General features: G+C 35.0%; 1 protein-coding gene and 1 long non-coding RNA gene across 12 annotated transcripts in view; one reads left to right on the top strand and one right to left on the bottom strand.

Moving 5' to 3' along the window:
- Plc21C (Phospholipase C at 21C) overlaps positions 1–15967 on the top strand; it is a 78027-nt gene that overhangs the window by 58020 nt on the left and 4040 nt on the right. For 6 of the 11 annotated variants that reach the window (XM_073964978.1, XM_073964971.1, XM_073964973.1 and 3 more), the window contains exons 3-15: positions 806–952; positions 9307–9444; positions 10444–10577; positions 10653–10838; positions 10904–11101; positions 12894–13076; positions 13245–13425; positions 13661–13874; positions 13994–14121; positions 14183–14396; positions 14474–14802; positions 14867–15067; positions 15129–15459. In XM_073964978.1, coding sequence (XP_073821079.1) covers positions 806–952; positions 9307–9444; positions 10444–10577; positions 10653–10838; positions 10904–11101; positions 12894–13076; positions 13245–13425; positions 13661–13874; positions 13994–14121; positions 14183–14396; positions 14474–14802; positions 14867–15067; positions 15129–15459 — 2584 coding nt within the window. The remainder of the gene's footprint in view (positions 1–805; positions 953–9306; positions 9445–10443; positions 10578–10652; positions 10839–10903; positions 11102–12893; positions 13077–13244; positions 13426–13660; positions 13875–13993; positions 14122–14182; positions 14397–14473; positions 14803–14866; positions 15068–15128; positions 15460–15967) is intronic. The other 5 variants (XM_073964980.1, XM_073964972.1, XM_073964975.1 and 2 more) reach the window with 1 other exon arrangement.
- Positions 743–5733, bottom strand: LOC141392047 (uncharacterized). The gene is made up of 2 exons (XR_012409772.1): positions 5631–5733; positions 743–969 (listed from the first exon to the last, which is right to left on the bottom strand). It is a non-coding gene; the product is annotated as an uncharacterized lncRNA (long non-coding RNA).

Raw genomic sequence — 15967 nt, 5'->3', positions numbered from 1 at the left:
TTTTTACGATGCTCTCATCGGAAAATACCGTTACAAATTTTCAAAACATTGTTAGTACGGTGAATTTTGATATGTTTATAACATTTTTATTGTTCATTTTTGTCCTCTGGGCGCATCCACTATGCTCTGGTGGCACGGGTTAACGTTAAACGATCGGCATAAAATGTCATATTATAATGCTTTAATATTCTCACGCTCCTATGTTCCAATTTGTAATATTGAATTACTCGCTGAGTCAAAGTGCGAACATATAAATGTTGTTATGAATATTGTAATAACCGAATAACCATTTAGCCATTTGTGAGATAACTAACAGATGTTTATGTGATGTATTAAAAGTAGTATGTAATTTAGTACAGCTCATAAGCAACCGTCAAACCTTTTGGCCTCTATACAATAAAATTAAAAAAAAACTTTTTCTTCTTCGTATCAAAATCGAAAAAATAGCTTATACAAATCTATTTTGTCTCGAGTTAATCAAAATTCCGTACAGTTTGCAAGATACACTTATTGGGTTATATTTTTTTGGATTTATAAGTTCCAACGTATGATGGTAATTTAAAAAAAAAATAATGAAACATTGACTTGAAGTTCCCTTTAAAGCCCTTCTTCTTTAAAAAAAAATTGGAAAATAAACTCAAAAGGAAAAAAATACATTTTTAATTAGAAACAAATTTGAGAGAATTAAAGATTTATCTCATTAGGTGATTCTTGAAATTTCTTAATAAAAACTTGTTAGGTGTTGATTTACTAAATTTTGAAATTTATTAACTTTTACCACATTTTTTCAACTGTTTATTTTTAGGATTCGTGTCAAGGAACACCCGTTACAATGCGGGTCGATCCAGGGGGATTTTTCCTGTACTGGGTGGATCAAAATAACGAAATGGATATGCTGGACATTGCCACAATAAGAGATGTTAGAACAGGGCAATATGCGAAGAAACCAAAGGTAAGTGGTATTTAGTGCTGCAATAATAAATTAATAAATAATAAATTAATAAATAAATAAATTAATAAATTAATAAATAAATAATTTCAAATTAGTATATATTACTGAGTCATGCTTTAAAAAATAAGCAGATAAATATACAGTTAGACAACAAATATATTGCAAAGACCAAAATTGTAAAAAATCTCATAATAATTGTTCGTTTATGGCAACAAATTATGTAAAAACTATACGGGTTTTTTTTCACAACTCTTGCTGTTGGTCTTCAAAACAATATTCCGTCGAAATATACAAAGTTTATTTATAACAAATACGGACTAAAATAAGAATTACATACTACTTTGAGGTGACAATAAATGTATTGCAAAGGGAAAATCAGTACTATAGAACTAATCATTTTTGAAATCTACTAAAACCCATCAAATATGGAAATTATACATCTTCTAGAAAAGCTGCAATACCGAATTTTTGGTTACTATATTTTTTACAAAGCAAACAAGTATGCAAAATCGGGTTCACGGACATAAAAATGATTGGGAAGACATCCCCACTGACATCATTAAGAAATATTTAATAGTACATTTATACATTTTTTGGGTTCAGTTTAAGACGTAGGGGATGAATGATACCAAGCAACGGTCTTGACCGGCTTTAACATTGCAAAGCCCAGGATTTATCTTGGTCACTCTTTCATATCAAATGGACACTGACCTCCCCGTGGTGTCACCTGGGTAGCTGCCTTTAACATCCGTCAAAGATAGTGAGCTAACATGTGCCGCGCGTTCACCCAAAAGAACGTTAAGAACACCGCCTACTATGAAAAAAACAAAAAAAGAAGAAAAAACCCTAAAGTTGACGAACCCCGCAAACGTTTTACGGACCATGATCTGCGAATCTGCACCTGGAATGTCAGGACTCTCTACAGAGCAGGTGCAGTTTGCGCACTGGCGAATTACAGGAAGTGCGATGGAACTGGGCAGACGTACAAATAACAATCGATTACGCATTGTATTATAGCTGCCATGAAACGAAACATGAGCTAGGTGTTGGATTAATGGTAAATAGGTGGCTTAAAAATCTTGTATCCAGCTTCACTCCTGTTGATGAGAGAATTGCCACAATCCGTATAAAAGCAAAGTTTTTTAACATCAGTCTTATATGCGCCCATGCCCCGACCGAAGAGAAAGATGAACAGACCAAGGATATATTCTACGAGCGCCTCGAGAGAGCATATGACCGCTGCCCTGGCCATGACATTAACATTGTTCTAGGAGATTTTATTGCTAAAATTGGGAGAGAAAATATCTTTGGTCCCACGATTGGAAAGTTCAGCCTTCATGGGGTAACATCCGACAACGGAATGAGCCTGATCGATTTTGCAGCGGCAGAAAACATGGTAGTGAGCAGTACCAGATTCCAACATCTCGACATACACAAGGCGACATGGATATCCCCAGATGGGAAAACAAGAAACCAGATTGATCATCTTGTGATAGACGGAAGACACTCGTTCAGTGTGTTAGATGTCCGATCGATTCGAGGAGTGAACATTGATTCGGACCATTTCCTTGTAGCAGCAAAGGTAGGCACTCGCCTTAATGTTGCGGCAAAAGTGCGACCTAACACAGGACGGAAGCTGGATGTCGAGAAGCTGCAAACACAACAGACAGCACAAACCTATTCCGCTCAACTGACTCACATGCTGAAAGACGGCACTGCTTGTCCCGATAATGTGGAAGCGCAGTGGCAAAGAATAGCCCACTCACTTCAAACTGCCGCAAAATCTGTGCTTGGGTACCAAAAACCACCACCTAAAAATCTATGGTACGATCAGCAGTGCCGAAAGGCTACTGAAGAAAGAAACGCGGCATACAGAGCAATCCCCATTCAGTAGCAACCCGAAACGCGAAAGAAAAACATCGGGAGAAGAGGAGAGAGGAGAAGCGTATTTTCAGAAGAAAAAAGAAAGTGCAAGAAAAACGTAAGCGTAAGAAACTCGAGATGTTCAGGAGTCAGAATGAAGTCCGCAAATTTTACCAGAGTGTAAAACACCAGACTGAAGGGTATGGTGCAGGCACATTCTCCTGCAAAGATCATGAAGGGAATCTGGTAACTGATACAGATAGCGTACTGAGGATCTGGAAGGAGCATTTCATGAAGCTCTTAGTATCGAATATGGGCGGCGATGAAGATACACCAGAACCAATCGCAAACGACGACGTTGAATGTCTTCCACCTAGCCAAAGCGAGGTCATAACAGAAATTAATCGGCAGAAAAACAATAAAGCAGCAGGAGCTGATGGGCTGACCGCAGAACTGTTCAAGACCGGTGGCGAAATGTTGATAAGGAGTATGTATCAGTTAATTACCGAAATTTGGCAGGAAGAGAGCATTCCCAAGATTGGAACCTCAGGCTCCTATGTCCCGTACACAAGAAAGGAGACAAGACGGTGTGTACAAACTACAGAGTCATAAGTCTGCTCCAAATCACATACAAAGTGCTGTCGAATATACTGTGTGAACGTTTAAAACCCATGGTCAATAACATAATCGGGTCATACAAATGCGGTTTTAGACCTGCTAAATCGACAATTGACCAAATCTGCACACTGCGCCAAATACTGGAGAAGACCCACGAAAAACAGATCGACACATACCACCTGTTCGTCGACTATAAGGCCGCCTTCGACAGCCCAATTCGATCAAAGGTGTTTCAAGCCATGTCTGAGTTTGGTATCCCTGCAAAACTTATAAGATTATGCAGAATGACATAGGCTAATACAAGAACAGCTGTTAAAGTAGGAAAGAACCTCTCGGAACCTTTTGAAACAAAACGAGGTTTCAGGCAAGGTGACAGCCTATCGTGTGACATATTTAACATTCTATTGGAAAAGGTCATACGAGAAGCGAATGTATATACCGATAGAGATAAAAATAGCACTATATACAATAAGGATATAATGTTACTGGCCTAAGCAGACGATATTGATATAATAGGTCGATCAACTCGATCCGTAACAGCCACCTTTGCGAAAATTGAAAAAGCGTCAGCAAAAGTGGGTCTGGCAGTCAACGACGATAAGACAAAGTTTATGGTATCAACACGCAAGACGTCCAGTAGACTCGGACCAACTGTTGATGTTCAGAACTACAATGAGGTAGTAAATGAACAACATCAGTTTTGAAATCAAAAGAAGAATAATATTGGCCAACAGATGCTACTTTGGTCCGAGTAAGAAGTTTAAAAGTCATCTAAGTAAGTAGGTAGTTTAAGAACAAGTAAAAAAGTATCAATCGGCTTTTCCGACAGAGATATACCCTCAGCCTTTGTAAATTGAAAGACTTTTTCCCCAAAAAACGTATGTATTAAGGGGGTTTCAAAATTTTTGGCGTATGAAAAGACAAAAATGTTGATTAGAATTAAAGTTCGAAAGTTTTGCGGAGAAGGTACTTAAAGGAATGGACCGACATAGACCATGGGGGTGCCATAGGTGGTTTTTACACCCTTCGGGACGTATTCTCAAGAATTATGGACGTGCCCCTGAAAACAATTTTACCATCGTAATTGAGGCAGCGAATGTAAGTTGCTTCAACAAAAATCAAAGTGATTCGATAACAGGTCTTAAAGTGAACTTATCCGAAATTTTGTGTGGGAGGTTCCGGATGGAGTGGACAAATATAGTTCATATTCGAACCTGATCTATATCTGGTAGATATTTTAGGATGTGTAAAGTATGGACCAAATCGGCCACTCCCTTCAAGAGTTATCGTGCGCACAATTTTTCCGAAAACTTTTGAACTTTTGTGGGGGAGGTACCTGAAGGAGTGGACCGATATGGCTTATCTTCCAAATTAAACTAAGTTTGTACACAATATTACGAAGTCCAAATTCTGGACCGAATCGGCAGATCCGTTCGAGAATTATCTTGCGCTCCAACCACTACACATGGTGTCATAGGGGTTTTTCAACTTTCAGGCTATTTTCTCAGGAAGTATGGACTTGCCTCTGATGAAACTTGTACCTTCGTATGGGGGACAGTGAATCCAAGTTGTTGCAACAAAAACCTAAACACAACTTTTCCGAAATTTTGTGTCGGAGGTACCCGAAGGAGTTTACCGATTGAGTCCATATTGGAACCTCATTTAAGTTTGGAAGAAATTTCACGATATGCAAAGTATGGACGAAATCGGTTGCTCCCTTCAAGAGTTATCGTGAGCACAAATTTTTCCGAACATTTTCGAACTTTTTCGGGAGGTACCGGAAGGAGTGGGCCGATATAATCCATCTTCGAACTTGAACCAAGTTTGGACAAAATATTACGAAGGCCAAATTTTGGACCGAATCGGCAGATCCGTTCGAAAGTTATCTTGCGCTCCAACCACTACACACGATGTCATAGGGGTTTTTTGTACTTTTCAGGCTATTTTCTCAGGAAGTATGGACTTGCCCCTGATGAAACTTATAGCGTTGTATGGGAGGCAGTGAATAAAAGTTGCTACAACAAACGAACAATCAATATCAATTTTTTTACAATGTTGGCCTTTGCAATACTTTTGTTGTCTAACTGTATGTACATTGATATGTATGTACATTGTCTGTGAAAGGACAACAGTAAAACACTTCCTTCTGTCAGTAGTACCACAAATTCATGTGTATGAATTTTATATGAAATCATACTTTAACATTTTAACTAAACATCCTTGAATGTTCACATATTTTTTCGGGTTTCACAAACTTTGAACATCCTGTGCATTTTTAAATCCATTTAAGGAAACGTAAACAACATCCCTTTATGATGATAATGTCTTACAACGCAATTAAGTTATTTCATTAAACGCAAGTCCCTCGGTATGAAAGCACAAATTGTTTTACAAATCACTCTTCCTGCATATGCCATTTCCTGCAAATGTGACAAAAATTACGAGAGTGTGGTTCGGGTATTTAGGGATGTTACAAGTAAATTTATTAAATGAGACAAGCTGGGATGCCATCTCCTGAGCATCTCAATTAAAAATTAAAAGTCTGCGAAATTAAAAACACGTTGCTACAAAATACTGATGACAAAGCAAACACCTAGATTAGTACGTTAGGTTTCGGCTTTAATCGTTTGTTCATTGCTGGTGTATATTGCGCTTGCTAGTATTATTCGAAAAATTAATGAGCTCATTATCATTCTCAGAAAATATTCAGTGACAAATACATGGGTTGAATCATTGGTTTAAGGGATTTGTTACTGGATTTTAGGTGAATCACAATTCTTTTTATGGAACCAATTCATCAATTCCTTGTCATGGTATTTTGTATTTTGCAAATTTCTAGTTTAATGCGTATCTATTCAAGGAAAGTAGCCTCATTTGGGTTAAGAGCAACCTAGAGTCATTCAAGAGGTGTCATTTTGCAAATTTCTAGTTTAATGCGTATCTAATCAAGGAAAGTAGCCTCATTTGGGTTAAGAGCAACCTAGAGTGATTCAAGAGGTGTCACGTCATCCAGAAAAAACAACGGTGATTTGTCAACTGGAAGAATCATTAGTCCATATTTCTTCAAAAATTATGTCGGTGAGGACGTAACCTTCAATGGCGACCATAATAGCCGACTATTTGATGCCTGAAAATGAAGATCGTGATCTCGACGACATTTTGGTTTCAACACGAAGATGCTACTTCGCCACATGGCATCAATCAATGGATTTATTAAGGGAATACTTCGATAAACAGACAATTTCACGTTTTGGACCGATCGATAATCCACTATGATCGTGTAATATCACACCGTTTGACTTTTTCCTTGGGGATATGTAAAGTCTAAAGTATATACGGACAACCCCGCTTCGATTCAGGGCTTGATGCAAAACATCTCACATGTCATTCGTCAGTTACCAGTCGAAATGTTAGAACCCTTCGTCGAAAATTCGACTCTACGAACAGACCGTCTAAGACTTAGACGTGACCAAGATTTGACAGACATAAACTTAAAATAATAAAGGCCAAAGAATGTTCTTTCAAATGGCAATAAAGATTTCCCATTCAATTAGAATTTTCTGTGATTTTTTCTTTAAAAAGTCTTCTGTCTTGAATTTTAAAATGTTTGAATAAATAATTCTTCAAGATTATTTTATCATTTATTATACAGATTTTTTCTCGACTTAATTTGTTGGATGGTGTAGGATGTTATGTGAACTCATGCAAAATAATTACCAATTATACCTCAATTTGTAGTCGAACCTCGATTATTCGGGAATCGATTATCCGATACACCGATTAAACGCGAACATTTTTATTACCCGGGATTATAATTCATTCGACCAAATTTCAATGGATAGAAACATTACAAATATGAATTACTTTAAAAGAGTTTCAATATTTTAAACTCCACATTATTCTTCAGGAGTTTTTTTGTTTAGCTCGAGGTCATGTAATAAAACAATGAAAATATTTTCAGTTGTATTATATATAAATAAAATAATAAAACTGAAAAGATTTTCATTGTTTTATTACATGACCTCGAGCCAAACAAAAAAAATACTGAAGAATTATCAAATCAAAGGTTAACTAACAATTTAAAAAGTCTCCACATTGTTTTCATAATTGCTCTTATATGTAATTATTAGCAAGAAGGCATATTTTGATGAAAAATATGAATTTTTATGTTTCTTTTTGACATTGCTACCAGATCTACCATTTTTTTCGTTCCTTTACTTTTCTGGTAAAAATGTTCATGAGAGAGAAATTTTGACAGTTTTCTCTTTTACCACTATTACCATTAAAAAAGTAAAGGAACAAAGCTAATTTGACATTTGGGGAAGCAAGCAAAGCAAGCGACGATTGATTCAGTTGTGGCCTTAATGATATGATATGATGAAATTAGTTAGTAACACACGGTTATGTCGTGTGGCCCTAAAGCATGTTTTCAGTTACAGTGAGTGTCAAAAATATTCGGTTTTCAATTTTATCAACAAGAAAACCTCAGTATTTTTGAAGCCCATACTCAATAACCAAAACACCAAATACTTAAAAAAATGGTCCTGTGGTAATTAAAAAATGGATATAACATGGATATACGGCAACCCTATAAGCGAGAATAACGAATAAAAGTGTGTTAACCCTGTTTCCTATGCTTCAAAAATCTTATAGTACGTTTATATATAACCGGATTTAACAAACCCACTGGGTTTTAAATGTCAATTCCATTACATATACGTCAAACAAATCCTGAGAATGAAGGTTAACCCCCCAAAAAGCTCTAATATAAACAGCATATTAGGTTTTTTAACTTTTGTTAAATATTTTGCCAAATAACAGATCATTATCGATTTTTTGGGCAATATTAGTATGTATTTTAACAAATGCCAATAGAAACATTGGTCTTGTATATTTTATAGAAGATATAATTTGGCACCAAGGAAAAGGGAAAACTGGCTATATCTCATTATAAAACGCAGAAATAAAAGGAAAATTAGTTTGCTTAGCATATTTAGTCCAATATAATCCTAAACATGTGCAAAAGTCTCCATAATATAGGAATAATTGATTTCGTGAAACACATAAACCAGCCAAAACCAAGGACTGGGAGGATAGGTAGAGGATTCTTCTGAAAAATTACGGCAAAGCCGCCCTTAATTTTTGTCATGCAAATGCATTACTAACACGGATCGGCTCACACGTTTTCTTCAAAAACTTCATATTATTTTTTATTTACTAGAGACGGAGGTAGAAATAAAATCATTAACTACCTTAAGAATAGCAGTTTTCAATGGTTAGTCTGTTCTACAAATTATTGTGGACGTTTTTATTCTATATCTAATAAAATTAATAGAAAAATGACTCCTTTCAACGCAAAGTATAATAGAATAGTTTATTAAATTTGCTATTACATTCGGTTTTCACTAATACTTTCAGGGCAATCATGAATAAAAATCCCGTGAGAAGTTTGTTCCCTTTCCCCAATTTCAAAATTTTTTATTTCCATATTTATGCCCAAAAAGGGAATATTTTTGTCATTCGAGAATATTCCATAATTAGATTTTAGTAGTTTTAAAATATTGATTTTAAAAGAATTTCACTTTTTAAAATTATTTTCCGTGCGGAAAATTCCGAGTGAAATATTCGTGTTCGAAACTATTCTAGGAGAATAATTGTTAAAAACTCTCCATTTTATTAAAATTATCCGAAGTGTCTTTATGGTATCATACTGCACGAATTAGGTATATTGCTAACAACAAGAAACGTATTTAAATAAGAAAACATTTTTTTATTTCTTTGGGACCGTTAATTTTATTCCATTTTAACCATTGCTATTTTTCTATAGGTTTGAGATAAAGTTACTTTATGTAATAATTGTTGTATATTTACAGGACCCTAAGTTGACCCAAATTGTAACACTCGGCTCACAGGACACTCTGGAGGAAAAAACCGTGACCGTGTGCCATGGTTCAGATTTTGTAAATATCTCCTTCATAAACTTCTGTTGTACCAAAAAGGAAATTGCCCAGGTATGTATCTAAATTGCTGGTAGCACATTGTGTCCGTTTAAAAGTTAGAAGTGTCCATTTCGGTCGCCGTATGTTTTGCCATGTGTATTTTTTAAGCAGAAAATAAAAGAATCTACTTGGAACTCAATTTGTCAATGGCGTCATGCCACTTAACACGAATATCATCAATACTACCTTTTAAGTATAGAGAGATTTGTCCTCTATAGTCCGTTCGTTTTCCATTCAAGTTTTTCTCATGAAACTTTAATGAATAAAAACATCTGCATTTGTTCATGATTATGTTCCATTGGAATGCCTTTCATTTTTATTTGGCACAAATGTTTCTTTTCGAAAGAGCACACATACTGCATTTTTGCATTCAAGCTTTGCGCGTAGCAATAATGCAATGTGTCAGACAAATACTTGAATTCTTATTATGAAATATTAATTAGGTGAGAATTGTTGCAAGTACAGCCTTCTTGAGTGCAAAGCACAACTGTAAAATTCATTGTTGAATAAACAAATGCTAAAAATACATTGTCGTATGAGTTGCAAAAATATGTATTTATAGCCGAATTAACTAATATTAAAGGCTATATTCCGACAATTGGAGAATATCCTATTTTATTCACTATACAACTGAAATAGATTAGAAGAGTTTAAAATTATAAGTTGGCCGAACGAAACGAAAAACAATTCGTTAACATCATAGTAAAGTTTCATTATTTCTTGGTGGCAGTCTTTTTTAAATTTTTTGTTCGATTGATCTTCTGTAGAACAAAAAATGTATTTATACGCCATGAAATGAAAATTTAATTTTTACCTGTAAAGTTGTATTGCATATTCCGAACACTAAATATTAAAAAGGATAGGCTGAATTTGTTTTCATTCGATCACAAGATATCTTCCGAATGTTGTTTGGTTGGGAATATTTCAAAATTTTGTGACAATATGACTATAAGCGCGTCACATTATCATTGTTTTTATTTCGTAGATAATATTATTTATTTATTCTTGCAGCACTGGTGCGATGGTTTAATGCGTTTGGCTTACAGCTTGGCCCATTTGAATGGATCAGTGAATATGTTTTTAAAGAAAGCCCACACAAAGCTGTGCTTGCAAATTGATAAAAGTGGAAACATTCCAGTAAAGAAGTATGTTTGTTTGCAGGAGAGTAAATACGGTTTCCATATAAATTAAATTGTTTTTTTTTTTTCTTCTTTTTATAGTATTGTGAAAATGTTTGCCCAAAATAAGGATGATCGTAAACGAGTGGAAAAGGCTTTGGAAAATACCGGTTTACCTTCAGGAAAGGCTGAAACGGTTGCTGCTTCAAAATTTACCTTTGAAGAGTTTTACAACTTATATAAGAATCTCACACAACGCAATGAGGTGGAAAAGGTTTTCGATAATTTGTGAGTAAAAAAGTGACATTGTGTACTGCGAATATTATATTTTTGAGACACTATTTTATTTTCAGTGTTGGCAACACAAAACGGAAATATATGACAACAAATCAATTTATGGATTTCTTAAATAATACTCAACGTGATCCTCGTCTCAATGAAATCCTGTATCCTTATGCAGACACGGAAAGGGCGAAGGAAGTGATAACGCAATATGAACCGAATAAATTCAATGCACAAAAAGGATTACTAAGTTTAGATGGATTCTTAAGGTAAATTCAATGTGAATAATTTTATGAAAGCTCTGGATGAGCATTAAATGTTCCATACAAGACAATAATTAGTTCATTCTGCGGTATTTGTTTTCTTTTTTAAGGTTATGAACAGTTAAGATTTAGTTTCTTTGTCGCTTTGATGTTTGAAAGGATAGATTCACAGTATATTTATATGAAACTTTTAAACTGGAGAGGTTGTGCTAAATTTGTGGTCGACACAACACATACTTTATCGAAGTTTAATGATTATAGGCTTTATTAAATTACATAAAATTTTTCTGTACCTTTTCGAAATTATTTTCACTTACTTTTTAACATTTTAATTTCCAAGTGAAGTCAAATTAACTTGAATAACAAATTCTTCAATGATATGCCTGTCCGTGTACTCAATAATTTGTAATAATTATTACAAATGTTTCAAATTTTGACAATTGTGCCACCGTGGTGCAATGGTATGCACACTCGCCTTGCACGTTACGGTCGTGGGTTCGATTGCCCGGCCAGACAACATCAAACACTTTTCAACGGTGGCAAAATACCCATCAAATAAACAGTGGGAGATATCAATTTCAGGCGTTTTTATTATTATTATTTTTAATGTAAAACACCTCTAAAATTATATCGTAAGTTTAAGGCTGTTTATTATTGTGAATTGATTTGATTGACAAAAATAAATTTATCTTATTTAAATAGACGAATTCCCCAGAAGAAGTCGCCAAAAAAGCGACGAAACGTCGGGAAGAAAAAAGCAATAAAATCTTTGTTTTATTTGCTTAAAATATCTGAGGTCTTAAAGCTTAATCAAAAAATACAACAACCCCTCAGTAATGTTGGCGACATTTCCTGAGTATTTCAGCCATGTAAAACTTCTCTACGAAAGTGGTGTCTTAGACACGCCGTTCGGACTCGGCTGTAGTTTCCATATCAATGAACTAATATGAATCGGGGTGCACTCGTTGATATGAGAGAAGTCTCCCCTGTCCTGCCTGGAATGTTTGTGGACTAATTATTATTATATAACTGATAAGTTGATAAAAAAAGTGTTTCAGCAACATTTATTAACACTTTTTATTTGTAGAATTCTTTATTTTTTACGTATTTAAATGCTTTGTTATGTAAGTTTTATTGTCATTAAAAAGGAAGCTAACATGTATATTGACATTGACATAGGGACACCCTTTCTATTTTCATTTTAAAAAGGACATTCAATTCTCATGTTATGGTTTTAGAAATAGCACAGAGGTGTAAACAGTTCACATTTCGGAAACGTGTGTCATTAAAACATAAAGGATGTTCACATTTCTGAACTGCTGTCAAAAGAATGAGGGCATATCATGTTAGTGTTCATTATTATGAAATGAACAAATGCTCTGGTCATTACAATACTGCTAATATACAGCAGTTCGAAATGAAAACAGTACATCTTGTACTGCACATCCATTTCTTACAAACTTATCAAGCATACATATAAACGAAGAATATCATCAGTCGGGCATCGGGGAGTATAGTGTATTTATAATAGAATATGTAAGCACTAATTAGCTACATGACTTACAGTGCTGAATCCAAATTCATTCTAACTATTGCAAAAAATTTACATTTTGATATATGAAATAAAAATATATATGATATTAAACGATAATGATATAATGATAAAATATATAATCAATCATATATGTTTACTAATCTTAGGTAAAATCCCATCAAAATATATTATCCGAATTGACATATACAACTGGTCATGTTTTTTACTTGTTTGCAATTATAATTTTTATGGAAATATTTTCAGATACCTAATGTCAGAAGACAATCCAATAATGGCTTCAAATAAATGGGACCTAAGCGATGATATGAATCAACCGTTGTCTCATTATTTTATAAATTCATCGCACAATACGTATTTGACAGGACACCAGTTGACGGGAAAATCATCTGTGGAAATATATCGACAATGTCTTCTAGCTGGATGCAGGTAATTATAATACCATTTTTGGTATTATCCGGTAATACGAACAATTCGATAATTCGGACACCATCGAAACACAGTAACCGGATTATCGAAATTATAATGGATAAATATAAAATAACCAGCAGCGGGTTAGTAGAAATTTTCTTTAAAAAAATCATATTCCTTTTGTAGGTGTGTAGAGCTTGACTTTTGGAACGGACGAACTGATGAGCCTGTAATCGTCCATGGTTACACATTTGTGCCTGAAATCTTCGCCAAAGATGTTTTGGAAGCTATTGCAGAGAGTGCATTTAAAACTTCCGAGCTTCCTGTGGTACTTAGTTTTGAAAATCACTGCAATCCAAGACAACAGGTAAACATCATCTATAGATATGTTAATTTATTCGCTTCATAGTTATATAGATCAATGCTTTTGCCAAATTATTCTTTTATTTTGATATTTTATAAAAAAAAAACGATTTTATACGAGACTCCAAAATCTGTTTTGAAAAGGCAAAGACGAGAAAGCTTTCATAATTCCACTTTGATTCTCCAGAGTTTGTAGAAAAATAATATTTTCTTTCTTTTTATTATTACTGCTTATGTAGGCTAAAATCGCTAATTATTGTCGAGAAATATTTGGAGAAATGTTGCTAGATAAACCTTTAGATTCCCACCCCCTTGAACCTAATGTCGAATTACCACCGCCATCATCGCTCAAGCGTAAAATTATCATTAAAAATAAGAAGAAACATCATCATCACCACCATCACAAGAAGAATACGTCGGCTAATAATAAACAATTAGTGTCGGCAAATTCTGGTAAGTTCTACAAGGCATTTTCTTTGGAAAATGTGTTGCTTAGTTAACGGAAGAACATACGAAAACGTAACCCCTTCAAATGTCAAATATAATTAATGTTTAATTCTTCATTTATACAGTCGATACGTCTCATAAGTCTGGGGGCGGTGCGTCCTCATTGGCGAGTGCATCGCAACATGACGATGGAAATACTGGTGGGCCGAATGGTGATATCGGAAATGGAAGCAATCACGCCCCTCCCCTACATGTAAATATTTTAACACCCTTAATTGGGCAAATTCAAGAACATATTTCAATTACAATTTTAGCAGCTACGACAAAGTTCCAAAGATAGCACTGGCTCCTCCGACACCGATAGCTCCAGTGACGATGAATCTCTTCCAAATACTACTCCAATATTGCCAAGTGGCAATGAACCTCCACCGGAAAAGGCGCAAAAAGAAACGGAAGCTGGTGCTGAAATATCCGCCTTGGTGAACTACGTGCAGCCTATACATTTCAGTTCTTTTGAAAACTCGGAAAGTTCGTATATGTTTTTTCCTTCTTTTTGCTTTTGAATGTTCACCAACACTGTCTCTATAATTTTTAATTTTATATAGAGAAAAATCGGTGCTATGAAATGTCTTCTTTTGATGAGAAACAAGCCACAACACTGCTAAAGGAACGACCTATAGAGTTTGTCAACTATAACAAGCATCAATTATCTCGAGTGTATCCGGCTGGTACACGTTTTGACAGTTCCAACTTCATGCCGCAACTATTTTGGAATGCTGGTTGCCAGTTGGTGGCTCTAAATTTCCAAACACTGGACTTGGCTATGCAGCTTAATTTAGGTATTTTTGAGTACAATGGTAGATCAGGGTATTTGCTAAAGCCAGAATTTATGAGACGTACTGACAGACGTTTAGATCCATTTGCTGAAAGCACCGTGAGTAGTTATACTATCCTTACAGTCTGAAATATAAATAATCACCCCGTTATTCTACTCACAGGTGGATGGTATTATAGCAGGTTCTGTGTCTATAACGGTCCTGTCTGGTCAGTTCCTATCCGATAAAAGAATCGGTACATACGTGGAAGTGGATATGTTCGGGTTGCCTGCCGACACAGTACGAAAAAGGTTTCGTACAAAAATAGTAAGAGATAACGGTCTGAATCCTGTATACGACGAAGAACCTTTTGTTTTTAAGAAAGTATGTATATCGCGTACAGTGTGGTCTTTTTTCAAGCGGCTAACTAAAAAACACATTCTAGGTTGTACTTCCAGCTTTGGCTAGTATACGCATTGCAGCGTACGAAGAAGGTGGGAAATTTATTGGTCATCGTGTATTACCTGTCATTGGATTGCGGCCAGGTTATAGACACCTTAGCTTGCGAAACGAGGTTGGCCAGCCACTACCCCTAACATCATTGTTTCTGTGTATTGTTGTAAAGGACTACGTTCCCGACGATATTGCCATATTTGCTGAAGCATTGGCGAATCCAATTAAATACCAAAATGAATTGGAAAAACGTGATAAGCAGCTGGCAGTTTTACAGGAGGACACTGAACCGATTCTAAGCGATGATGATGTTACTAACTCGTGTAAGTAAATATTTGCCATAGTCTACCATTAATAATTCCTACCCACCCGTCCATTAGTTTTGATTAGAAAATTATGTATTTGTCGCTTGTGAATTTTCATTCAAATGAATTTACCAGTTTAGTCTTGAGCCCGGTTAAAATTGTGAAAAAGTTTTAGTTTCATTACAAAAAAAAAAAACTAATGGTCATTTACTCTAAGACGACTCGCATTCACATTGTTCGAATTACTACGACCACACTCTTGTGTGTTGTAGAAATTTTTGTCGGATTGAAAACAAAAATGAATATTTTTCAAAAAACAGAAGTTTGTTAGTAATACAAACGATTGTTTTTTCGAAATGTCTTAGAGAGTCTGGCCATAAGAAAACAAAGGAAGATATGTCATTCTTTAAAAACTTACTTTTTAAAAACAACAAACCAGGGATTAACCAGAATTGCTTTACAAACAATGACTAATTTTTCATAAATGCAAAATTTGCAAATTTGCCCACTCTAGCGCCTCATTGCG

This window comes from Musca autumnalis, unplaced genomic scaffold, assembly GCF_047663935.1.
Source record: "Musca autumnalis isolate F117 unplaced genomic scaffold, ASM4766393v1 scaffold_2, whole genome shotgun sequence".
NCBI classification, from domain to species: domain Eukaryota; kingdom Metazoa; phylum Arthropoda; class Insecta; order Diptera; family Muscidae; genus Musca; species Musca autumnalis.
This window is presented reverse-complemented; position numbering and strand designations above follow the sequence as displayed.